At 35.0% G+C, this 27,845-nt stretch overlaps 1 protein-coding gene across 1 annotated transcript; it reads left to right on the forward strand.

The window, feature by feature from the left end:
• Positions 1-7,456: 7,456 nt before the first annotated feature.
• LOC149411648 (vesicular integral-membrane protein VIP36) lies at positions 7,457-23,869 on the forward strand. Its single transcript, XM_089646925.1, has 6 exons — positions 7,457-7,658; positions 7,743-7,858; positions 11,686-11,883; positions 16,275-16,437; positions 18,251-18,417; positions 23,316-23,869. Exons 1-6 carry the CDS (start codon positions 7,532-7,534, stop codon positions 23,529-23,531), a joined length of 987 nt encoding a protein of 328 aa, XP_089503051.1. The 5' UTR covers positions 7,457-7,531; the 3' UTR covers positions 23,532-23,869.
• The last annotated feature ends 3,976 nt before the right edge of the window (positions 23,870-27,845 follow it).

Consider the following 27,845-nt stretch of genomic DNA (forward strand, 5'->3'; position numbering starts at 1 on the left):
GATACAATATGTTGTTTATACAGGGTTTTCCAATAAGAGGTTTTATTTTGATATTCAATCGTAAAATATCAATGGTTTCGTTACTTGTGTAGCACGTAGCGCCGTTTTGTTGAAAGTAAACGTTGTCCAAATCAATATCATCCAATTCCGGCCATAAAAAATCATTAATCATCTCTCAATAGCGCAATCCATTCACCGTAACTATTGCTCCAGCCTCATTTTCGAAAACGTAAGGTCCAATGACTCCGCCGGACTATAAACCGCACCAAACAGTCACACGTTCAGGATAGAGAGGCTTTTCAACAATAACTCTTAGGTTTTCCGAGCCCCAGATGCGACAATTTTGCTTGTTAACGAAGCCGCCGAGGTGGAAATGGGCCAAAATCTCACTCAAGATGATTTGCATTTGATTCACTCAATTTTAATCATTTCAATGCGTTGTTGAAGCGTGTATCATTCCATTTTTATTAATGGCGTAGTTTCTACTTGTCAAATGTCAAAAAATGACAGCTTTAAATGTAACATCTACCAAAATAGCGGGCTATTTAAAATAACAACTCTTATTGGAAAACCCTGTATAATTATTTTTTTATGACTTCTTAGTACCTACATAAATTCACTTTATTTAAAATAATATATAGTATATTTGCAACACATTTCAAAGCGGAAGATACTCTCAGTATAGCCCTGGTGTAAAACCACCATTCAGAATTGAAGCGTTGCTTGAAATGGCTTTAGCCGAGTTTGGTGACCAGATCTGAATAGCCAGGTACTTCCCCACATTCCTCTTCCCCATCTTCTTCTCCTTCCCACTAACTTCAGCCTCATAACATAATCCAATTAGGGATGCCATAGTCTCACTGGCTCCAGCCGCTTGGGAGCAGTTGGGACTCTTGTACGGTATTCACAGTAAAAAAATAAATAGAAATGTGTAAATGCAAATATATATTTATATAACCAATATATATTGAAAATATATCATTTCTCACAAGAACACTAAAGACGGATTGTTTCACAAAAATTCAATAATTCATCAAATATCATTGTTAATTCTGTAAAGGTTCTATTGAAGTTCTGTTATTATATAATAATTGGTCATCTATAACAGAACTTCAATAAAACTTTAACAGAAGTTGAAAATTAACTTTGAAATTTGATGAATTATTCAAAATTTGCGAAACTACCCGCACTAAACTTAAAAAAACTGTGAATCGAAACTGAATAACTTTGACCGATTTATTTGGTTTGTTGCCATTTTATGAACAGAAATGTAGTTAAACCAAATGAAAGGTGACAAAAAAAAACCAGGTAAAATTATTCTTACCACAAAATTTGCATTTTTGCACTTATCGTATGTTGACCAAAGATCACAGATAACTTACAGCACTAAATTATTCCGAGAAAGACGAAATAAGTGTTGAAGATAAAAAGTTGAAACTCTTGTACTGTAATCATATTGACCGCCTTCACATTTCAAGCTTGCACATCTGTAACTATGTACTTTATTTTTTTTATTTAAAACACGATTAAAAACAACCCTAAAAAAATCATAGTTTTAAAAGTTTTTGAACCATTGCATCAAGTTCATTAACCTCAAGAGCATAAAACTCACAATGAGCTGAACATCCTCTGTGAGTAAAAAATAAGTAAATAAACAGTTCAATTTGGGAAGGAAGGTCACTCATCTCTGTACGGAAGTTAAATGCACACGCTGCACACGGCTGCATTACACAACACTCACTACCATGCACTGTAACTAACTACACGCAGCAATACGTAATGCGTTATTACGGATCATGGTGCCTTGCCATGTTTCCAAAATAAGCAGCAAATTTATTTTGTAAGTTAGTGTCTACTTCGTTATGATTATTTCGTGAATTATTGTTGCAAATCTATTTTATTTGGGAAACTGATAGTACATTCTTGATGTGTTGCCAACTTCAAATGTGAATCATTTATTACAAAAAATATCAATGATAACAAACATTTCATATAAACATATAATTATAATATATATATAAAGTAGATTGTAGATATTGTGGATACAAAAAATGATTATTTACTATTTCATATGTTATGCTAGGTACCTGCCCAGATACGTTTGTAAACTTGAATGTAGGTAAGTACCTTCATTTTTTAATGTTGGTAAAGTGAATGTAACTACAACTTTAAAATATTTCCCATGTATTGTAGGTACTCTGTTCATATTAGGCACTTTATGAATTTATGGCTTTCAACCCTCGCGGCTTAGTTATAGAAGAGATTTTTTTAGTATCGCCCTGGTGAAAGGCCACCATTCTGAAATAAAGCATGTTTGAAATGAACCTAACCATAAAAAGAAAGACCATGACGAAGCTTTCCCAGTATTCAATTTTTCTTTCTGTCCTCGACTAACTTCCATCTCACGCCATTTCAAATATCGCGGATGCCATAACCTCAAAATAAAGCATTTATTTAGGTACACGTTGTTAACCCGTGAAAAATCACGGAATGTAACTTGCAAAGATGAAAATTGATAAATGTATAGCATCTTTATCTCTTGTCTGAATTTGAAAGGATGGAATCCATTAATTAAGAGATAGGTACTTATCAACAAAATTCATGGCAAAGTCAGATCCCAAACGTATAGTGAAAAACATTACCCGTGCTCCTACTTAGACCAAAAATTAGCGTACCATTTAAAATTCACTTTTTTTAAATAATTCACTAAGTTCCTACCTATTTATACCGATCAATTATTCATAGACTATCGACCGAATCCGCAAACCAGATAATCTAGTTTGGGAGAAAACAGGGATGGTATTTTTATTTCTTTCGAATTTCGTGAAATAATGTTTTTTTGTTGGTTTATTAATTAACAATATAAACTTTGTAAAAATATCTGATAATAATGGATTTAAAAAAACTAAAATAAACAGAACGTACGAAATTAAATGATTTGGAATGGGTTTAGGTGAAAAAATATAAATTTTGGTAAAGGCCTCCGAAAAACAGTAAATGTTGAAGTGAAAATAACGTAAAGAAACCCATTATCATGTTGTGTTAGGTATTTATCCCAAAATGATTGTTATTTGTTATGTTGTTCTCTTTTCGGTGCTAACTGTTCGCAGTCAGTTAGACGCTGACGAGAGTGGGGAAGGTTTGGTGAATGGGGAAGCGGCGATGAAGTGGTTACCAAATACGGGCTAAAGCCATTTCAAGCGACGTTTTATCTGAATGGTGGCCTTTCTCTATGGCGATAGATACCACCCAAACGTGCCGCAAATATTTGATTTCTATTTATTAAATTTGAAATAATGCCTACTTTTATTTGTATTCGAATCCGCGACCTCTAGATTGGGATGTAGGTCCTCAAACTTTACATTTTCCCGAGTTTCGTTACTACCCTTCGTTGTATTTCTCGGAATTTCTTTGTGGAATGCTAGGAATAGATCGTCTGGACCAGTGGTTCTCAATTAGTGGTACGCATTCCCCCAGGGATACGTGGAGTTGCTTGAAGGAGTACGCGCACGCACTGTATGGTACACTGTTCGGGCGGACTATGCGGACATTTTGGCCACAAGGGGTACGCGAGTTTGGGCTTTTTCTCGAAGAGGTACTCAGGAAAAAAACTAGTTGGAACCAATGGTGTAGGCGTTAATAGAAAAATTGCAATAGTGTTAGTAGCACATAAGCTGCGCGATGGACACATTCGCAATCCTAATATTCTGGAACGTATTACGCTTTATGTTTCGATAACTTCACCAGAGCTAGGCAGCACAGCCTTTTTATTTTTCCAAGATGCAGGACCAACCTATCAATATGATCATGCCTTTGGGGAGAATGACTACACTCTTAAACCACATTTCGAGATTGCAATAAATATTATTTTAACACAAGGCTGCGTCTCAACTCATGTAATTAATGTATATGATTCAACGTTTTTCACAATAAAAATATTGTTTTTTTTAAATAAATTTTGATAAATTGCAATTTTGGTGATTGTATCAACCACCAGACCAGGCTCTTACCCATATTATGGTAGTCGTACATGAATTATATAGGAACTAACAAAATAATATTTTGTAGTACAAATAATAAAACATAAGGGAAAATTAAATATTTTGGTAAAATCAAATATTATGGTAAAACAAAAAAAAAATACATATTAGAAATTAAAATATGCCAAAAGCACAGAATTTACGTTATTTTGTGGTTTTATTAGTCATGTCCCTTATTTTTATATATTTCAGAGAAAGTTCGCGTCGCACAGCCCTGTCTGAGAGGTATATAGGTTTTTTGACGAGCTCGAGCCATCTTCGTTTTTTACTGTCTCAAACTTTTATCGGTTACGGGCGGTCAAGAACCCGGGACTAGATGAGATTATCATGACTACAACATATTTTATTTCTTCCGTGCCAAGAGAGACCGGGCAGCACAAAACCAAATAAAAATGAACCGAAGAACGGGCAGTAAGCTGTCCATAGATAATAGAAACCAAGCTGTCCATCAACTGACAAGTGATTCCCGCTTCTTTTTGACGGAGCACAGAGTTACAGAAAACTGCTTTCCTTACAATAAAAAAGTACTTACCGACTTTGAAAAATACATACATCTACAGCTTATCAAGAAGACGTAGAAATTCTATAAAATTGAACATAATTTTTCCTAGTTTTTGTTTCATCACTTTTAATGACTCTATATCACTTTTTAAGGGTGTGTTTAGTTGTCATTTCGATGAAATATCATGGAACCATTTGATAAATTAATATTATGGGAAATTTGATATAATTAAAAAAAATCATTACGGTGGCATCACCGAGTACCTACATAACACCGAATTTATGATAAATGATTCCTACTGTCTTACGTATGAAATCCTAACCTCGAAAATGTGGAACACGACATTCAATTACACGGAAAAATGGAATCAAGTGCATCAATTATAAAGACAAGATGCCGAAATTTTATTTGGAAGAAGCGGTTAAATTTAAGAATAAAAATGGCTTGAATTTGTATTCAAAATCCAGTAGTTAACTCCTACTGCGTATCTATCAAACGACAAAATTTATTCGCCATAACGTCACACCTCAGAGTTTTAGATTTGGTGCGTTTTGGCTGGCCTTAAAAAAAATTTAACTTACAAATCAGTTGTATTTAAACAATTTATCAAATTTCAAAGTTAATGTCAAGTTCTGTGAAAGTGCTATTCATGTTTTGTTACTATCCAAGAACTTTGAAACAACCGGCCCACGATGAAACAATGATAAAACATCTTTCACAGAACTTGAATATTTATTTATTGTTCAAATTCTGTGAAACAACTCGTCCTTACTCTTTAAAAAGATATTTATATATAATATAATTTAAAAATAAAAATGTAAGGTAAATATTGATTTGGGAAAACCCATTGACCTCTCCAACTGGTCGCTCTTGACCCATGATGGAAAGAGCATTCGTCCGTCACTCTTGGAAACACTGACCATAACTTTTTCCTTCCCCAGAACTTCCTCTGCTTAAAAAAGACTCTCCACATAGCATCTCAAAAGATGTCAGGGAAATTGTTTTCCTCAGGCTTTTTGTGTGGGGTTAATGTTTAAAAAATGAAGCAGAATCATCTCATTTCAGAATACCGTTATACATATGTTGATGTGAAGATTTTTGAAGCACATCTGTGCTAAATCTATTTATCAACTCCCGATGCCGTCAACATTCAATTACGATCTCCATCATCTCTCCTCCACAATACGAAGAAGGATAACCTACAAGCACATTAAAATTTTATAAATCCATTCCACCAGTACCTACCTACTAACACTGACGTTTAGGGCGCAAACCCCGCGCGCCGCTAACGTGGACTCTCATTAAGAACGCTGTGACAGAAATAGCCATCAAGCCATTTTCAAGTTCCATTTTCGGTATTTCCTTGCGAGATAGAAAAACTATCGACTGTATAAGGAGCAAGTCAAAGGTTGCCGACATTATCATCAGAATCTCCAACCTAAAGAGAGGCTATGCTTGGCGCGAGGCGCGACTAATAGACGACCGTTGTAAATACAAAAAACAGATGGCGTCTTTGGATGGCGAAGACACCAGATCCAGACAGGTCGCTCTCAGTTCACAGATGAGATGGACTGACGATCTGAAAAGATTTTCCGGCATCCGATGGGTGAGAACCACCAAAAATTGGCAAAAATACTTAGAGAAAAATGTGGGGAGGCCCGTGCTCAAAGTACAAGCTGGACGCCAGAAGGCTAATAATTTAACTATTTATTTTGAAGAAGACTCAAAAGGTAAACCCTGCAAGACGATACCTATTAAATACATACACCTAAATAAAAAATGTCTGCAGCAATATCAATCTATTCCTAGCTAAACATTATTATGTATTAAATTAGCGAATCATGAAAAATCATGGGATAGTCTGAATCAGGGGGTATAACTCCGGTCAAAAATTGGAATCGTGAAAATGGTGACGTCATATTGTTGCCTAACTATATCTACCAATGAAAAACTCTGAAAGTCTATGGAATAAACTTTCAAAGTTTTTCATTGGTGTATAGTACAAGTAGGCTCCAAATGAGAATTTTACTGTCTATATATTGGCATATCTATGGTTCTTTTAGGACCAATTTTTTCATAGAAATAGAACGAAGATATCGATCGTGAGTGGTTTATTTATGTTCTGAATCGTCTGAATTCTAGACAGATCAGTTCCAATTTTGAAAAAGGCAAAAATATTTTTTTGATAAAATATTATGGGTAGGCCAGGGTAGGTACTTTATTTCAAAGCAAATACGAGTTCTGGAGTAAATTTAACTAGAGTTACAGACAGACACACGAATGAAATTAGTATTTTTGGTGATAAAAAATATTTAAAAAGTTGGTAATGATAGCAGCTCCCCCAATGTTTGTCTACATTAATTTTCCAACCAACAATAATTTTATTATTTATAATCATCAACTAATGTTCAAGACAAGGTTTTTTATGCATAGCATAAAGAATAACGTATTATTTTTAAGAAATAATTATTATTCTTAACAGCAATATAATTTGAAAAATCTTCAGAGAAAAAATGCATGCCGCCGACGGGAATTCAACCCGCAGTTCAATCTTTTGATTTCAGAAGGATTTTTTTTATTACAACTTTATTGTGTTTTTTTTTATAATAAAGAAAATAATAAATTTTGATATGAGTACCACCTATGGTCAAGTAGACAAAACACTTTTATAAGTTTTTACCGATTGTAAAATTATTTGAAGCAGATTACACTCTTGAAATAACAAAGTAACATCTGCTACAGCAATATAATACGATAATAAACTTTAAAAATCCTTCTCCAGAGACTATTTTGGCAAAGCATTGCTGGGTCAGATGTGGTCAGATGAATTTGGTTATTCCAAGGGTCGAAATGTCACTACAAACACCCTGCATTACCGACAGACGCGATGACATTGAGTTTGTTGATTGGTTAGCCTGATATTTGAACCCGCTGCCAATCTTCCAGAATTTGTCGGTAGACGTGTAGTAAGTGTCGATCATCTGTCAAAATGTTTAAATTTAGTAAAAACGCTGCCAAATACCTGGTATTACTGTTATTTTCCATTGGAATCGACGCCCAATGGAATACCAAAGACTACCAAAAACGGGAACACTCCCTGACAAAACCGTATCAAGGTAGGTTATGATATGTTCACTGATGACTATTGTACCAATTAAACTAGCTTTTTTGTGATATTATACAATATATTGTATTTTTAGGTACCGGGATTACTATTCCGTTTTGGGATTTGGTCGGCAGCACAATGGTGACTCCGAAGCAAGTTAGAATAACTCCGGATGAGCAGTCTAAAAGTGGAGCTATATGGAATTCAGTGGTGAGTTTATCAGATGCATTATGTATTCATATTTCCACGTAAAACAATCAGAGTCAGGGGCAATGTTATCATGTTCAATTTGCGCGTGTTTTAAAATGCGTTTCTAACATTAGTTTCACCTTGCTTGGCGTTTATAAAATAAACAATAACAGAAAATTAACATAACAATAATTGTTATGCTAATGATCTAGTAATTGTGCCATTTAAATTTGGCTATTTCTTTATTTGTGTAAATTGCTGTTCATGGTAACACTCAGATTTTTGGTTATTCTTTGACACACAATGTTTCTTTATCTAATCTATTGAATCAATATTAGTTCAATTGAAACTCTCACTGAATTAAATAATTTCATAACGATTTTCAATCAGATTCGTATTTCCTTATTTTCGTAAACTGTCAAAATTAAATTGATCCAAAGAGTTGGGTTCCCGGACATTGCATGTTCAATACTCTGGTAGCTAAGTCCTCCATCATTGCAAAAGCAACATTTTACCCTCTATAATGATGGTAGTAGGAGTAAATAAAATCATGTTATTCGTAACCTGAGAATGTTTGTCTATTCTTTAAAAAAAATAAACAGTGCGATCTAGAATCATGAAATTTGCAGTTTTTTTTCTGTGTGGAATCCCTAGGTTAATACAATAATTTTAATTTTCTTTGTAAGCTATTGTAGACCTATTCATTTATCTGTTACATATTTTTCAATTGCGATAAGAAAGCCGCAAATCAGAAGTCATATAAAATTTCTAATTTAAAAAGATTATCTTTAATTCAACATTATTGATAAACCTATTTCAAACCTCTGTGAGATGAAACCAATTTCATAACCTACATTTAAGGCCATAATATCAAGCACTTATTTTTATTAATTTTATAATCGCAGGTATAGAGATAAGTTAAATTTATGACTAAGATTAGGTCTGGTTAGTGAACACCTTTGGCTTGAGAATTAAATACATTTTTATGACATCTGGTTGCCACATTGAATTGATTTTCGTATTATTGGCCCATTCCCATGCACATAAATGTGCATTTAAAAAAATCTATCATTCATTTTAGTTGACATGTTGCCATATGGGAAAATAAACTTGATACACCAATCTATAGTAGCGATGAGTCGGTTTGGACCTTTGCTGGTTTTTCTTTTTAACTCTTTGCACGCGGCCGTATCAACTGTTGTTACGGCAAAAAGTCTACTCACACGCGGCTGTATCAACAGTTGATACGGAAACTTTGACGGCCGATATTCCAGCGCTCTTTCGTCATGAATGTATTTCTTGCTCACTTGGACATTCGTAGAACTATCACAATGCTGACATCTACAAGAATTTCTCAAAAATAAAATTGTATTTCATAAAAAAAGATCGATAATCAAGTGCGCCTTTTAGTCCTTTAGTTTAGATTTTTGTCAACGGATGGCGTTAGTACTAGTATGTCATTCACAACTTTTCATAACTAAAAATGATAAGTGATCATGGTGTCCCACTTGTGTCTATCAAAGCCTAAGTACACACACGCCGAGTGAATGGCGAGACCACATTCAAAAGATACGGTACGTCCAAAGATATTAGAAGAACGAGATGTGCTATGAGCAGTTCGTACTGAGTGATACTACTGCTCACCTTCGCTTACGCTAAGGTATCCGCACTAATACATAGAACAGATTTCTGTGCGTACACGTCCCGATACCGTTCAAAGTACCCTAATTAGGTAGTACTCCGGCTACGGTCCGGCGGCCAACATAGCATATCTCGTTCTTCTAATATCTTTGGGTACGTCTTTGTATGAAATTTTATGTTTTTGTTTTTATAAACATCTAAGAGTGTTGACACACGAGGATTTGTTTTCATATTGTGGAGAATAATCTGTTCTGTCTATATAGTCAAATAAATCATGCCAGAATGCTATAATTTGACATTTAATTGCGTGTATAGGTATTTAAAAATGTGTACCGCGTACGGGTATAGATAAAACGGAGCAAATTAACGCGTTCAAAGGGTTAATATGTAAAATTTACTAAGAAAAGTAGCAATTCGCAAACATCAAATAGTCAATTTGTCAATTTGAAGTACATATAATTATTTTAGAAATATTTAACAAGAACCATTCCAAGGACCCATAGACAAACAACTGAAAAATTAAATAAGAACACCTTTGAGATCTTCAATTGGTATGTGTAGCTCATGGTACCACTTCTTGCATCATTCTAAAAAATCTTTATCTCTCTCTCAAAAATTCTTTATCTCTCTCTCAAAAATGTCCAAAACCTTTTGTTATTCTTCGCGAGGGATCAGCACTTGTAGTTGTAGCGCTTATCTTATACCTGGCCAACCGTTTACAAGCCGTAAAAGTGGGAAAAAACCAATCAAATTATGCAACCCTTTCATCTGGAGTACCCCAAGGGTCCGTTCTGGGCCCACTACTCTTCATCCTCTTCACAAATGATGTCGCTAAAATAATAGAATCATTCGGCCTTCTATCTCACTGCTACGCTGATGACCAGCAAGTTTATTTTTACTGCTTACCAGAAGAAATAAACAGTCTAAAAATTCGTATAACTGAGTGTATAGAAGCAATTACTCGCTGGATGACCTCAAATAGATTGAAACTGAATCCCACAAAGACTGAGTTTCTGTGGACTGCTACAAGCAGACGTCAGCATAACATTGAAAACTCCCCAATAACCATTTCCGGAAGTGACATCACTCCAAAAACGTGCATCAAATTACTGGGTGTCAATCTGGACGCTAATTTTTCCCTTAAAACTCAGGTGAACAGAACTGTAAGCACGGGGTTCTTTCAATTAAGGCAAATTAAAGCAGTGCGGAGAAACCTGCCAACAGAGGCGACTAAATTGCTAGTCAATTCCTATGTTGTTTCACGTCTAGATTATTGCAACGGAATATATGCAAGTCTCCCTAAATGTCAAATCAACAAATTACAATCCGTTTTCAACGCCGCGGCAAGGCTTATCACCGGAGTATCTAAATACTCCCACATTTCAGAGCATCTCAAAAATCTGCACTGGCTCAAATGTCCTGAAAGAATCCAGTTCAAGGTATGCTGGATGGTATTTAAGTCACTTAACGGAATGGCTCCGGCTTATTTATCAGAATTGTGTATTCCAGAAGATTCCAATTCCCGACAGTCAACCCTTAGGTCAGCAACGTCATCAGCTATCGGAAGGTTGAAGGAACCAAAGCGCACACCAGATACTAAGTTCGGTGAGCGTGCTTTTGCCGTGTCAGGACCTAAAGCCTGGAATGGACTGCCACATGATTTGAGAATGATCGCAGACTCGACAGAATTTAGGTCTAAACTTAAAACGCACCTTTTCAGACAGTCGTATCCATAATTTCAGAAACCTCCACTTTCACAGTTGACGGCAATTTAAATTTAAATTAACAAAATGTAAAAAATACTAAAAATAAAATAAAATAAATATAAATAATAATTAAAAATAAATAAATAAAAATGATAACAACTAACAATTTGTAGGCTTTTAAGACAGTTAAAATACATTTAAATTAAAATAAAAACTATAGCAGACTTAAGATCATGCGACGACCAGTGTTTTTTGATATAGTGTCCTCTGCGTGCAGTTCTATCTTTTATAAGCATAAACTTTTTAATATAAGTGTGTTTGTTGGAAGTGACTTGCCAGGTAAGTATGTTTTGGTATCTTTTCTAAATAACAAATGTAGATCCTAAGAAATAAATTGTACAGCGCCCTTGAGGTGATTTTTCACAAAAACGGCGCTCTACAAATTATCCAATTATTATTATTATTATTATTATTATTAACCTTTTTTGTATGAATTTCCAGCCATGCATGTCCCGCAACTGGGAGGTGCAGATCCAGTTCAAAGTGCACGGCAAAGGCAAGGACCTGTTTGGCGATGGTATGGCCATCTGGTATGCACGCGACCGCATGCGCACCGGCCCTGTCTTCGGCAACGTGGACTTCTTTGTGGGTCTCGCCATCATACTGGACACTTACAGCAACCATAACGGGAAACACAACGTAAGTTATAAGTTTCTTCTACTCGAGTAATTTTAGTGTATTCTTAGGGAGATAACAGGGATCCTAACTTAAGTAAGGGGAATTTCTTTGTCCATCTCCTCATTGTACTGACAGTAAGTAACAGTATTTGTCACAGCCGCCGTGCGTATGTGATGCGCAAAAGGGGTCAATGGTTTCTGATTTGTGTGAATGTGGACATATTTAATCCTCAGAACACGTCGTAGAAGAATGTCCCCTTCATCAGTATCTTAGAGGCACATCTGTGCTGAACCAAATGACTCCCGATGCTGTCGACTAACTGTCGATAACCTCAGTATCCCGCTATGACTTCCTCCAACTCTACTTCACCATAAAAAGAATTGTTAAATGATTCTCATGGTCATGCAGGAGTAATGCTTTGACCATGATTCCAGAGATATTAACCCTCCTGTACCGGAGGGGGGTAGTACACATCCCCAAAATGAGTTGAAATCTAAGTTGTTTTTAAATCACATTGTTGATCCCCATAACTTTTTTTAAAATTCCTTGCCGCAAACAAGCCGTGAGTGCAGACGTAAAACGTTAATTTTATTGAAAAAGTCCACAATATCATTCATTTGTAGTAGGTATAAAACGAAAACTAATTTCTGAGTGTTACTGGGAAGGGCGAAAGGAATATTACGAGACACGATCGCTCCGTGATAATATATGAGTGATCCCCCTTTGGGTGATCGTGATCTTTACCTTCAGGTATGTAAAGATTAAGACATAACCTACACACCATAACCTACGCAGAAATGGAAGGATCCTAGAGTGACAACAGCATGTTAATGTCTGTGCTTATCGAAAACAAGAAGTAACGTCAAAAACTTCTAGAATTATATCATTAGCTCTTGCACCTTCTAATTTGAATAAAAACAAAGAAATGTTGACGGATGTGAAAAAATGAAGTGTATCTAATTTACTATTCAAGGTTTATTGGTGAATTTATGTTGAAATGAATTTTAATGTATTTAATTTCTGGGAACCATATATTTCCAGCTTCGGTTCTAGTTAGCTTTAACCATACGACATCTACAACTATAGGTCTGGCATTTATGCAGTATTTGGAACACACCGCTCAGGCCAGAGTGATAGAAACGTGCAGTATTGCCCTTGTTAAAGACAACCAATTATGAATCGAAATGTTTCTTGAAATGGCAATGGTTGTTTGGTAGCCAGATCTGAATACACAGATGCTTCCTAATCTTCCTCTTCCCCCTCCCACTCCCTCCAGCCACTATATAACTCATTTTGGGGATGCCAGATGACAGTTGGAAAACTTCACATATTAAAAAAAAAGTCACTGATTTGTTCAATATTACACTACCACCCCCTCCCTGCTGTATTCGCTAAATACCTTTTGAAAATATCTCCCGATTAAAAATAAATGCCGCAGACGGGAATTGAACCAGCACCTTCTGATGTCCGGTCAGGTGCTCTGGACCACTGAGCTCTCTCTCTCTCTGGTTTCAATCCTGGGATTGGTTTGCAGCAATTTCATCTAATCTCCTCTTCCATTCTTCCCTGTCTTGTGCGGCTCTTTTGACTTCTGCATATGATGAGCAGCGCACGTCCACCAGCAGGTCCTCCAGGTACTCTCGGCGTGGGCGTCCCCTCGGTCATAACCTCCATTATGACATGCAAGAGGCCTACTTGTCGTATAACATGGCCGATCCATCTTGCACGCCTTTCGGACAAGGTCCTGAGCAGGTGCCTTCCTCCTTCGATTCTTTGGAGAACCTCCTCATTTGTAATATGGTCTCTCCAGGAAATTCCTAACAGTCTTCTATAGCAACACATCTCAAAAGCCTCTAGTCTCCATTTATCTCTTTCGGATAGGCAACAACTAAAATGACCTACGTCGGCTTATTTCCAACACGCCAAATAATTCAATATGTACTAGTACTTCTGTGCGATAATAGCGTAGACTATCGACACATGGGTTAGATTATAATGGTTATAATCTAGGCAGGTATGTGAAAAGAACCAAAAAGATGGGTATTCACAAATGTGACTTACGGAAGAGTTAGTTAGGATGTTCGATGATATGGTTCTTATGGTAGCGCTCGTATGGTGGAGGAATTCACAGGCACTCGCATAAGATTGAGCTAATTATAACTCTGGTTAAAAATCGAATTGACACATCGGTTGTTCTTTCGGTACGGTGTTTTGTCAACTGTCATTAGATGACGCTTTCGCTCTGGCGCGGGCGGCTCGATTCCACTCAAAGCAACACTGCGCAGATTCAAACCAGTTAAATTTGAATCCTAGCCTCCTTATTGGTTGGAGCGAAAAAGGGGTTAACCCTTTCAGCCCCAGTGTTAATTCAAATTAACACGAACTTTGTGAATTTTTTTACCGTAACTGTAGCGATTTAGAAAAGCCACGTTTTCTTATAGTTTGTAGTCTTTTCTGTGGTGTCTATTTTTTCCGCGTGGTTGAAATTCTTATTCCCGCCACAACAACGATAAATATTTTGACATCTGCTGATTGTGAGTTTCATCGAATTTCTGCCGTCATTGATTACTTAATTTAAGGTGAGATATCAATATTTTCTACTCGAATTACAAATATTTTAACGCATTAAGATGTGTTCTATAATAATAACATCAGTTTAATTCACTGATCACAGTCATTTCCCAGAATATTGTAAATGAATTTCAATGTTCATTCAAATTAACACTGGTAGTGACGGGCATGTTTTCGACTAGTATGACGAATTTTTAAAGATTTATTACCTTAAATTTTTTCTTTATTTATGAATGAATTTTAGTTAAAATGTTATTTGTTTGTACCTTAGAGATTATCACTACATTGTCAATGTGCATTTTTGACATGAAACAGTTATTTGTATTACTTTTGTGTTATGTTTATTTTACGTTACTATTTAAAAAATACCCTCTGACGCCCAATGTTAATCCAAATTAACATAGAAAATTCTCTAAAAAAAAAAATATTAAATGCCAAAAATTTTCAAATAATTTTGTGAGGTATTATCAAGCATTACATATTTTATATGTGTGGAAACAATAATGCGGGTGTGAAAGTGTTAAAACAATTCAGCGTCACGAAACAACTTCAATCAACAATTAATGCTTATAATCATTTTTCAACTGTAAACTAAATATACATATACTGGGAGATATTTTCAATTTGTATGGATACTTCAGGCGACTAATTTTATTGCTTAGAATAATTTGTTATCCTTTGATTTTGGGAGACGGGTATGGGTACCGCCGCCCCTGTAACTATTCATTGGATAACCAACACCTCTGCCGCAGGTCACCTCAAGTGATTCGCTTCATTTGGTGACATAGCAGGGGTGCTTGTGCAAAGATGAAATACCCCATGAGGGAAATCACGGGGCTTCTGTTTTAGAAATTGATGCCAATCCTGTTTTGTTTTGTTTTATGACTGTAAATTATGTCATAAATTAATTACAATGTTTTATTTATTTCTGTGGTCTCATTCCTTCAAGATGTCATTTCCATGTTGTTATGAAACACGTTCACCCTAATACGCATTATAAACTAGGGTCACCCTAAAGCAGTACAAGCTTCCCCCCACTCCCGCACAAAGTATATACGCAAACACATGGTCAAGGGCTCCGCAGTCAACATCCAGCATCGGCCTTGTATACACCGTGTCCTGCGGTCAGGCAGAATCATCGCCTCAATTGAGCGCGCCGCCAGCAACCGCGATCTTACCGGAGATCGCGAACCCACGCGATCAACCCGCGTCATAATTAAACTCTATTGTTGTGTAACGATATACTGCCGTACCATTTTAATCATGAACCAGTTCCGCTATATTCGGCTCCTTGGAGTTATATTACCACTAAATCGCGTGTGCACCAATACATCGTCTGCCTGGTACAACAAGGCCACGACCTACAGTATGATTTGGCGTATCCGTAAGCAATTCCAAAATATCCCCATTACGCTTGTGTTCAATTCGTAAATTCAACAAGTTACCAATTCACCCTGTTGAGAGAGAGAGAATTCGATACTGTGTTCTTAATAGTTAAGATGTACCCCCCGTGTAATACTACAGTAATAAACCTATTGTTCTCCACGTTTTGGTTTGTGATATTGAATTGACCTTTCCCCATGTACCGACCGTGGAGGGCGGCGAAGCAAGCAAAGAGTCCCCCATGCCCTGGTGGACAAAGAACCTCACCTCTACCTTCCATTGAGCTATTCCAACCGGTAAGCCCCCCTGGTTCGACTCCAGCTGGCCCTCACCAATCTGGTGCCCTGTTATGATGAGGCCTTCATCACCACACTTTAACCTTAACAATGTCTAAAACCCAATTAGGAGTGATTTGACAATATCTAATATTTATTCCTCTAAATGTTTTCGTCTTTCAGCACCAGCACCCATACATCTCGGCCATGGTGAACAACGGCACGCTGCATTACGACCACGACCGCGACGGCACGCACACACAGCTTGCCGGGTGTGAGGCGCGCTTCCGCAACTCCGATAAGGATACGCATATGTCGGTCAAATATGAAAATGACGTTCTTACTGGTAAGTTTGTTGTTAAACTATCAAACAAGTACTGAAAACCCTAGCACTATGAATGTGATTAAATTTAACAAGCGGTGTTCACACTATTCTGTTATCATTGTCTTGTATATTAACAGTTTATTCTAATACTTTTGTAATTCTTGGGGTATTCACTGCTTTTCCGAAGGCAGTGGGACTTATTGTAATGATGGATAGAGTGAGAAGTGAAGGAAAGAAGGTGGAGAAGAGAAAGGTTGGGAAGCACCTGGCTATTCAGTCACCAAACATGGCTATTATTTTAAGCAATGTTTCGATTCTAAATGGTGGTCTCTCACCAGAACAATACTGAAAATATCTTCCACTTTCGTGCCACAAATATATTATATATTTTCTTATAATTAATAATTGTAAAATAAATCAAATTCATCGGTCCAATAAAAAACAAATAATAACATAGGAACAAACCTTAAAAACTCTAAAAGTAGAAATTCAAAACTTAATAATAGTGGCATATATGAATTAAAATGTGACAACGCCGACTACAACACTACTTCAGCTAGATTCGTAGAACATATAAGATGTTATAATAATATAAGAACTTTTACAAAATTCAAAGAACTTCTCTTAGTGAATAATCACGTCCGGCTTGACAACAATGAACTTAAACCCTTACGTATAGAAAGAAAGGGCCTTAGATTAAATTCACTTGAACAGTTAGAAATCAATAAAAGAACCAATGACCCTAATATAACATTAATTAATAAAGTAAGGAAAATTATTTATTCCCCTCTTCTAAAGATAACATTAATGTGGGGAAAACTGACTTCAAAATACCCCCACAGAATATGAAATCTATTGTCACAATTATTTTATCAGTAAATCGGTTTAACCGGTAATAAATCATTTTAAATTGGGAGGGGGTAAAATAAAATCGTCTAAACGTGGTTATAACCACAGTTTGAAAATGGCCTTGAAAGCCGAAACAGCTGTAACAATAACAAAAACCAAAAAATACTTGCAGAACTAATTATATTATTAAATTTAAAAAAAATAAAAATAAATGGAGTTCTACAAACTAAACACAAAAACAAATAAATAGGATAGATATACAGGGTGTATCGGCAAGTACCCGACAAACTTTAACCAGCTATTCCTCAGCACATTTGGAGTAAAAAATGTTATGGGCGCTTTGCTGTCCGGTAACATTTTTTTTCCATTAAAAACTAAAAATAAATAAAAAATCCACACTCCGTCACTGTCATTTGCATTGTTTCTCGTGTTCAACAGCTGTTATTAGCAAGTGTGTCAAAAAGTGTCCTCGCTCTTTAAGTAAAAATAGTTAAAAATGAGACGAATGGTGCCGTGCCATTTCGTTGTGATTGTAAAAGCGCGCCAACGTAGGTACGTACGTACATTATTCAACGAAACTCGAACAAAATATTGCCAGATGGGTTTTCAAACTTTGACAAAGGATAAAACATTGGTGACATGTGGTGAAAATATAAATAATAATTTTTTTACCGGACAGCAAAGTGCCCATAACATTTTTTACTCCAAATGTGCCAAGGAATAGCTGGTTAAAGTTTGTCGGGTACGTGCCGATACACCCTGTATATATTTATTACATTAACCCCACACATGAAGCCCTAAGGAAAATAATTTTCCTCAGGGCCTACGTCATCTTTGGGGATGCTGTGTGGGGTTCTTTTAAAGGAATGGAAGGAGAGGAAGCTCTGGTAAGGGAAAATTGATGAGGGGTGGGTAGGAATCGAGGGATATATTATTATGTGAACTTTTTTTTTTTAACCGATAATGAACAATTTTTGTGTTACAGTGTCAACAGATTTTGACGGAAAGAACTCTTGGAAGGAGTGCTTCGCCGTGCAGGGGGTCTTCCTGCCAACCGGCTACTTCTTCGGGGTGTCGGCCACCACCGGAGACCTGAGTGACAATCACGACGTCTTGTCCATCAAGATGTACGAACTGGAGGAGCCACATGACGTGAGATGATAATTTTTTTAAAATTTTTATAAATGCAGTGTAAACTGAAAAATCTTTTTAAACCGATTAGTGGCTGAGCTGATTATTGCTTTAGATTCCCACTGTGGTGTTGTTGGTTCAACTCCCTGCTAGCTAAGTCCTCCATCATTGCACAATCAAAAAATATCCAATATTTTCAAGTTAAACATTATGGAATGTTTCTTTCTTTTTAAAAAGATATTAGATATCATATTTATTTCATGAAAGAAATTTATTTATTTATTTATTTAACGCCCAGAGGGCTTTTACATGGTTGGTAGTATAATTTTAATTTGACAGATACTTTGAAACATAAAAATAAGAGTAAAATTATATTTGATAAAAGCTATGCAACAAGTCTTACAAACACAAGAAACAAAAACAGAAAATTACAGCTATTTGTAGGTTTACATGATGTGTTTAGGAGTATTGTTGAAATAAATGTTTTAAATGATCCACAAAACTTGCCAAGTTGGTATTGAATATGTCAACATCACCCAAGTAATGATTTCCCATGGTGTGAAGTCGTTGTATCGGAGAGTGGGCAATGTAGTTACGCTTATGTGTGCTGCTGTAGAATATTGTATTTTTTCGTGTTGTTACTGTGGAAAAAAATTAGAAAAATTTTAAATTAGAACATTCATATATTTATGTACATATGTATTATTGATAATTCTGTTCACTAGGTTATATTGTGACAATCCATACATAACCTAACCTAACCCATTACTTCATCAGGGTGGTCACTGACCTGTAAACCTCAGAATTATTAGGGAATTTTTTTAATTTTTCATAACCGAAGTTTGCAAAAATGTGAGTTTCGCGGACACTCCTCGAAATCAGATAGGTATACGAAGTAAATAGGACGACTTGTTTTTGTGTAAATCGAATTCAAAGTTTTGCAGATTACCGTCTCAGCCGGGCCTTCAAATTCAGATATTCGTATTTGATTCAAGACAGTAAAAATTCTTAATAATTTCGTCGATTACCATCGCGCCTTGCCTGTCAGATTTTGATTTACAAGTAATAATAATATGAATTAGGACGATTTATACCCACGTAATGCAAATTTTACTTGTCTTCGTTAAACGCCGGCGTGTCAGATTCAGATTTATAAAATTATTTTATGTATCTTCGCACAATTTGAATTTATTTGAATTACACACAATAAATAATAAATTTCGAATCAACACATTTTTAAAATAATTTTCTTTTATCTAATCCTATTTTTGGTACAAATTTCTAATAATGTGGTTTTTTCGATTTACGTATATTATTATTTATTTATTTATTATTACTACACGCCCTAATGAGTTTTTACACACTACAAAGTTTAATAGTAGAGTATCACAGTTATTATAAATTTTACAAAATTTAAACAATAAAGGAAACATAATTAAACGAAAATAGAAAAAATATTAAATGTTACAACAAAAGCATATAATAAAATAAGATACATTAGTAAAAATGATAAGAAGTCTCACAGAAATAAATATTCAAAATAAAAATAAAAATATATTTATTGCAGAAATTATAGATGTCTATTTGTGTCTCGATATATAAAAGAATTGAAATAAACAATATTTATATTGATTATTTTTAAGATGAAATATATCTCCCAGATCAGAATATTTATTTCCGAGACTGTGAAGTCTTGGAATCGGGGAATTTTAATTATTAATTTATTATAATCTTTGCAGTTACTAAAATATTTATTTATTTATTATATAAAGTGGCTTTTACAATACAGTGATAATCGAGTTACAAGCATACAGTGGTACACAGGATAATAATAGCAATAAATTAAAGAACAATTAATGTGTAAACAAAAACACTATTGCAAGTGATGCACTTATTAATATAAGTGCAGTAAGACAATGCATAATTCAAAAGAAATATATACCAGTGTAAAAATAGCTGAACTAATTTATACTAGGTTTGTATAAGACCTGTCATAAGTCAAATTATGAGGTGTCTATGATAATAGTCAGTAGTAAGTTTATTGTTACCCACAAAATTAATTGTACTTGGAATAGCTGAGTAGGCATCGCAACTTGGCATTAACAATTCAGGGCTGTCAGCGATTTAATGATACTTATGGATAAGAAATAATAATTTTTAATAAAATAATACATATGTTAGCTAACACTATAAGATATCTGAAGTAAACAGTTTAGATGTAGTAAAATATGATATAGGAGCCATGCAGAAGAATATTATCATTCCTGACATTGATTATTGTGTTTGAGGTATGTTTTTATAGCCTTCTTATAACTATATTCCGTGCAGTTGAACACATCTACTACTTCTGAGAAAACATTGCTAACTGCATGCAATCTAGGTATAAGCGAGTATCTGAATGACTCAGTCCTGATATTTTTGTTGCAATTAAAAAGAATTTTCGATTAGTTGTATGTAGTTGTTATTAGACTTAATAAATCAGGGCTGTCTATAATACCATTAACAATTTTATAAATAAAAATCAAGTCTTTTGAGAGTTTTAATAAGTTTAGTTCTTTCATCAAGTGATTGTAGTTTATTGTTTCAATTGGTAGACCGAGTTTATAGTTAATGAATCTTAGGAATTTATGCTGAGTGTTTTCAATGGAGTCAGAGTGGATTTTGAAGTGAGGGGACCAGATAGAAGAATTATATTCGACTTGACTATGAACTAAAGATTTTTAATGTTGAAATATTACGAAATTCTCTGGCATTTCGAAGAATGAAACCAACATTTTTAATCCTTTGTTGGTAACTTAATTTATGTGTGAAAGGAAGTTAAATTTTGAATCGAAAATTACGCAAAGATCATTAATTTCACTGACAGAGGTGAAGGGAACATTATCGATTTTATATTGGTAGTTAAAAGGTTGAGAAATGAGTTATGAAAATATTGAAAGATATGCCCTAACTATCTTATCTATCTATATAAATAAAAATTAAAATGTCAATTGGTTGAAAATTTCAAATCTCCGAAAGTTCTTCACAAATTGTTTTGAAATTTTAACACAACGTTGCATTCAAATAAGTGTGTTTTTATATACCTCTATTATATAGATATCACCTGTGACCAGTGGTGGCTTGTGACTTTTGGGTGTACTAGAGTGCCAATATAACAAAAAATGGCATTATTGATGTTGTTGTAACGTCTTCTTTTTTTTCGAAAAATCCAGTTTTTTGTATGAAGATTTTCAGTAAATCCGTGCGGCGCACGACCAAACAGAAATTTTCGGAAAATCTTCATACAAAAAATCAAATTTCGAAAAAAAACGTTTTAGACTAAACAACATCAATAATGTAAAAAATTTCAAACTTAGCGCTCTTTCTCACTCAAAAGTCACGAGTCGCCATTGCCTGTGACAGGTAAAAACATTTTTTTTTTTTTTAAATGTGCGACATCTGTTGGACATAAAAGCAACACGCGCTATTGTTTCTTTATCTGCACAGCAACGCATGGCAGGGTACAGCTTTATCAAATCCATTTTCTGTGGCCACCCTGTTTATTGCAGTCGCATTTGGATATGAAAATTACATATTTTTCCGAATATTTCTGATATTTGCATAGACATATGAATATTAGTAGACCTGCCCTAAGTGATTAAAAGCGTATTATTCCCCACTCCCCATACCGGTTCCATTGGAGCCGGCTGTGCTCGCGTATGGCCTCAAGTGAATTTAGAAAACGTGACGTCATCATTCTTGTGCGAACTATGGTCGAGGCATCATCGGTTCATTTTACGAAATAACACGGCAAAATGGTGACTTGTACTATGAAAACTTGTAAAAATAGATGTGAAAAAGAGAATAAACCCAATTGTTGTATTACATTCCATATATAAGCATTATTTTACTTTATTTTAAGCATATTCACATCGTATAATATGGATCAGTTGTAGAAACATAATTATACTATCACATCGAGACACGTCTGGACGTGAAACACAAAGCTGGTTGGTTGCTGGGAAGTAAATTATGAACATTTATAAAAGTGTCTTAACTAAATACATAAACGAAATATTCGACTCTGAAAATAGAATAAATTTATTTTGCCGAATTTGGACTTCGCAAATTTGTTCATAACGTGGCGAGTAATTTGCGCTCCCATGTAAAAATGTCTATTCATTCAAAAGCAGATTTTAATTTTAAGAACTAAATGGTGATATTATAAGGCGAGATGCCTATATACTATCAGATTGATTTATTGACGAATCACAGTCAGCTTTACCCTCTTCGTTCTTCAACAGTTGATTTTACCCCTCATCCTTAATTTCTAGTCTATTAATATTCATATGTCTGTGGATATTTGTTATTTTTTTCTGATGTCTACTAAATGTATTTTCAATAATCATGTTCTTGTTGTATATCGTTTATTATTTTTGTTATCCAGATATTATTTAGGTGATTTCAATTTCAACGAAAAATTGCTACAATAATTAGCTAGTCTCACCCCAGTACTATACTCTCAACATATATATAATAATCGGCTACTCTCACAATATATATAGTAATCCACTAGTCTCACACCAGCGCTATACTCTTATCATATATATGTGGGTTTGGCCTCGTTCACTATTATGGTCAGCGAAATGCTACAATAATGCTAGTCTCACACCAGCGTTATACTTTCATCATATATATGTGGGGTTGGTCTCTTTCACTATTATGCCCAGCAATATTCTACAATAATGCTAGTCTCACACCAACTCTATACTTTCATCATATATATGTGGGGTTGGCCTCTTTCACTATTATGGCCAGCGATATGTTGAAATAGGGAAAGCCCATGTATATTATGAGAGTGTGGTGCTCGTGTGAAGCTTAACGCTATTTTGGTGCTCATTTAATTAATTCCCATAAAAAATGTTATTTTTCCTTTCCAGGTTCTGAACCAGGGTGACAGGTCTCATATCCTTCCTTCGGCCACTCTGTTCGAGCCTCCGCGAGACCACGTCGAGGATACGAAGCCGTCTTCCATGTCCGGGATTCAAATCTTTCTCCTGCTTCTTGTGGGATCCATAGCGCTAGTCGCCTGCGCAGTTATCGGCATCATGTTCTACCAGAAGCACCAGGAAAAAACAAGGAAAAGATTCTACTAAACACTACACCAGTTTAAACTTTAAAAAAATTCTTAAAACCACTCGAATGATATCTTCCCAAATTCATGTATGTGATTTATATGAATTTAAATTAATACTAAATTTAAATGTTAAATAAATCGAACGGCCGAATCGAAAACCCAATAACCTACAAATCTCCATCGCTCGAGTGATTAGATACATCAAGAATTTTAAATTACAAGACTTACAAGACAAAAACGCAAAAGAAATTAGCATTAAAAAAAAAATTCTTTCGGTTTTTATAGGTATTGCAACCAGAGTTGAGTCAACACAGATTTGTTGCATGCAATTAGCATGTTTTAAACTTGTTATTATTTTTGCTTTTCAAATACATATTCAAATTCGATGATTGTACACTTGTGTGATATTTGCCTCAACTCTAATTGCGCGACCTATAAAATTAAAAGCCAATACTTCTGTAATAAATCAGATCATTTAAAAAAAAAACATTATTAATTTGAATTATTTTTTTAAAGAACTTATAATTCAAATAAATTATTTTCCATTTGAAAAATGGAAGAGTTGTGTTTAGATGTTCCAATATCCGTCACATTTCTCAGCCTGTTTCAGCTATTGATCAAATGCTGAAACGGTCTGAGAATCGGCGTTCAATGAGGACTGTTAAAATGTCAAAAATTATAAATGGCGCTGATCGTCCACAAATGTGACGAAGATTGAAACACTTCAACCTTAATGTAATATTAATTGTCTTAGGAAATGTTTCTGATAATTATATTTTGTAGTTCTAAAATGAATATTAAATTGTGACCGCTGTAACTAAAGAATGGTGATGGCTTTGACTAATGTATCTTTTAAATTCATTGATGTTTTGTTGAACAGAGATAAATTTTTATCATGACTGAATTAAGTGCACGCTGATACCATCTTTTGTATGAATTAATAATATTATTGCCCCAATAGCAAAAGACTTTCACTTTCTCTTTCTCCTTACGCCCAGTTTTGGACATTTATTTATTTAAATTATTGTAAGACAGATTAATTATCCATTTACAGTATAAGATTTCTTGTTTTATCAATTGGAAAGATGGGCGTACAAAATGTTTTAAGCTTTATAAATCTATTGTTTTAGGAATTTCATTCAATAGTACCATTACTATTGTTATGCCATGCTGTGCAAGAACATCTGTTGAATCTTGAACAAGTTGTGGTGATGATGTTTTTCCAGTTTTGTCGATTTTTGTTGGTAGCTCTCACCCATCCAAAGGCGGCAATTCTCTTTAATTCGTCAGCCTATTTCATCTGTGGACAGCCTTTGTTTCTCATTCCCAACGAAGAATGCTTGAGTTCGTTGTGTTGTCATTCACTCTTTATTAACCAGTCGACTGTTCGCGCACATGTGTGTTCCACTTTTTATGACCGTGTTTGAGCTCTAGTACCATCCATGTTGGAGCGATGGAATATGAACCCTTGTGCTTCAAGAAATGTATAAATGGAAAAAACAGAATCGCTTGCGCTAATGTCACTGTAGATTTTACTGTTTATTTTATCAATGTAGCCTCTGACAGCTTATGAAATAATTTTTCTACGAATGTCAAAATTCGTTTACGTAAATTGGCATTGCAAAACATTAAAATATTATAGTTTTCAAAGTAGTATGAAGGTCATTATTTCTTTGAAAACACCTTTTGATTATTGTTTTTCGTGTAGGTTATTTATTCAGGTATACGTAGACATGATAGAACTACCTTATATACTATGTTAAATATATTTTTTGACAGTTGTCTCTGAAATGGGAATTCTGGGGAAACGTCTCGTGATATAAACATAAATAATAAAATATGTACATCATCTGGTAAACAGAAAACTATCGCAAAAAATATAGTTTTTAATCCCAATATTTGAATCTAATCAAGGTAATTTGCGAGCGGTTCAGAAAATTTTCACTTGTTGGGTGTTTTTTTTACTTTTTCCTACTTCGACGTTCAACAGGTTAATATTATTACAAATTCGAAGACTGTCTTCGTACAATCTATAAGTGTTCCGTCCATAGGCCCATTCTGTTAACTCCCACGTTTCATTATTGAAGACAATATTAGCGATTTCTAAACAAAAATCTGAAACAAGGATACGGTCACATCTCGGACCCTTGCCTTGCCGGGGCACTGCTCTACCACTGAACTAATGGGACCCTATCTCTTTCGGTCATATTTAACTGTATCATACTTCGAATAAGAACTACCAACATTGTCTTCATTTTTCTCACCGCACTTTTTTATTGGCAACTATCTTTATGTATGATCGCAATTTTCAACGAAGTGGGGCAGTAGGGTACCTCATATATTGCGGAGCGATCATGTGTTTTAATATTCCTTATGCCCTTTCCAATAACACTCAGATTATTGTTTATTTTTATACCTACCATTTTAACCAAACATCGCCCGTTGGTTCGCAGAAATTCAAATGTGACATTGTCATCAAATGGTTATTCCGTGCCATTTTGTTTGTTTGACAAAACCCCCGTTAAACTCTGATGCTAGGTGCGTTTCAACTTTCTATCAAATTGTAAGAAGCTGACAACATGATGCGAAATTATTAGTTACACTAGAATTTTTTCGTATTATTTAAGAATTAACAGCTTATTATGTTTTTGCTAATTTTATTAATAAACTTGATAGAAAAATATAATAACTCAGAAAATTAGATAATAGGAAGGAAAGCGATTCACTGCGCCTCGAAATGATGAATTTCGTGGTATTTGCCCGGAAAATGTCTCGAAATGATGAATTTCGTGGCATTTGCCCGGAAAATAGGAGAAAATGTATTCAGGAGTTGCCCTAGTTAGGAGTGCAAATGATGAAATTTATAAATGAAGCCGGGGGTAGTACTTCTGCTAGAACAACCAGGTGTTGTCCTGGAAATGGAAAAAAATTGACCGGTCGGTGGCCGAGTTGACATAGCGTTTGGGTCCCACCCAGGCGTAGTGTGTTCAATTCCTCGGCTGGCTAAGTCCTCCATCACAACACAAGCAACATTTTCAGCTTACTGTGGTGGTAGTAGGAGATTTTCAAATATTGTCATGTTATTCGTAACCCGGGAATGTTTGTCTTTCTTTAAAAAAAAAAAAAAAAAATGGGGTTATTGTAACTAATTCCACGGGAGGTTCTACTAAATGAGTTTTTTTTAACGTTTTGTATTGTGCTTTTTCTCAAATATGTATTATTTAAAAGAAAGTTTTTTCAAAAATTCTATTTGAAATTAGTGGAATCCCAGCTATACTTTGCTATTGCTAATGTCTTTCTTGAGCACCTCTGACTTAGATGTGACCTCGACCACCTGATGAAAAATCTAAAGAAAAAAAAAAATCATTGAAAAAAAAAAAATTTTTTTAGATCTCGACAACAGTTCCGTCTATTGGGTCCAAAACTATATCTCATGCTGGAACCATCCATACAAATTCACAAAATTTCATTGAAATCGGTTGGGCGATTAAATCACAGCTTCAAACTGATGATAATGTAATTTTTGCATGTTTAACTAATAATTTGACCACCCATTGTAATGGTCCTCTTCTGTTGATCACCATTTATTCAAAAGCTGAAACGGACTTAGAATCGGCAATTAACGGGAACCTTTCAACTGTCAAAGAAAACAAAATGTCGCTGAATGTCCATTTAATGACTGTCACACGCGAATTTCTGCGATACAACTGGGCATAAGTAATGCAAAACGGTACAGAACCAAATACATACTACTGTAGTCCTTTCCTTTAAAAAAAATGAAGGAGATTCGGTGAGGGGAGGAAGGAGTAATTAATTTCATCGGAATTAGATAGATATGTAATAGTTAAATATCTTTAAAAGTGGCAGGGAATCCGGTCCCCAAGCACTGCTACTCACGTCGTAATAGTGGAACATGTTTTGATGTTAGTATGCAATAGCGCCTCTATGACATATGACTGACCCATAATTTTTCACGTGTCTGCGCTCATTCGTTCATTCATTTCTATTGCCTTCTATAATTTCTCCATGGCCTCCGTGGTTGAGTTGTTACTATCCTCAGCTAGAATCTGGGGGTTGCGGATTCAAATCCCAGCGTGTGCAACTTATTCTATTTAATTTATGCCTATTATATCAAGTATATATATTTTCTTTAAAATAATATTGTTTAGTGAGTTTGTGGCACGTTCGGAGTGGTAGATACTTTCAGTATCGCCCCGGTGAAAGATCACCATTCAGAATCAAAGCGTTGTTTGAAATGGCTTTAGTCATGTTTGGTGACCAGATCTAGAGAGCCAGGCACTTCCCCACCTTCCTCTTCACCATCTCCCTTACC

This window comes from Hesperophylax consimilis, chromosome 25, assembly GCF_061612785.1.
Source record: "Hesperophylax consimilis isolate HC1 chromosome 25, BYU_Hcon_1.0, whole genome shotgun sequence".
NCBI classification, from domain to species: domain Eukaryota; kingdom Metazoa; phylum Arthropoda; class Insecta; order Trichoptera; family Limnephilidae; genus Hesperophylax; species Hesperophylax consimilis.

What these genes read in the sequence shown, in the direction of transcription:
- LOC149411648 (XM_089646925.1), top strand. Translation starts at nt 7,532, where the DNA reads ATGTTTAAATTTAGTAAAAACGCTGCCAAATACCTGGTATTACTGTTA. An exon ending in CCTGACAAAACCGTATCAAG is followed by an intron (nt 7,659 to 7,742) that starts GTAGGTTATGAT and finishes TTGTATTTTTAG; the next exon opens with GTACCGGGATTACTATTCCG. An exon ending in TGAAAATGACGTTCTTACTG is followed by an intron (nt 16,438 to 18,250) that starts GTAAGTTTGTTG and finishes TTTGTGTTACAG; the next exon opens with TGTCAACAGATTTTGACGGA.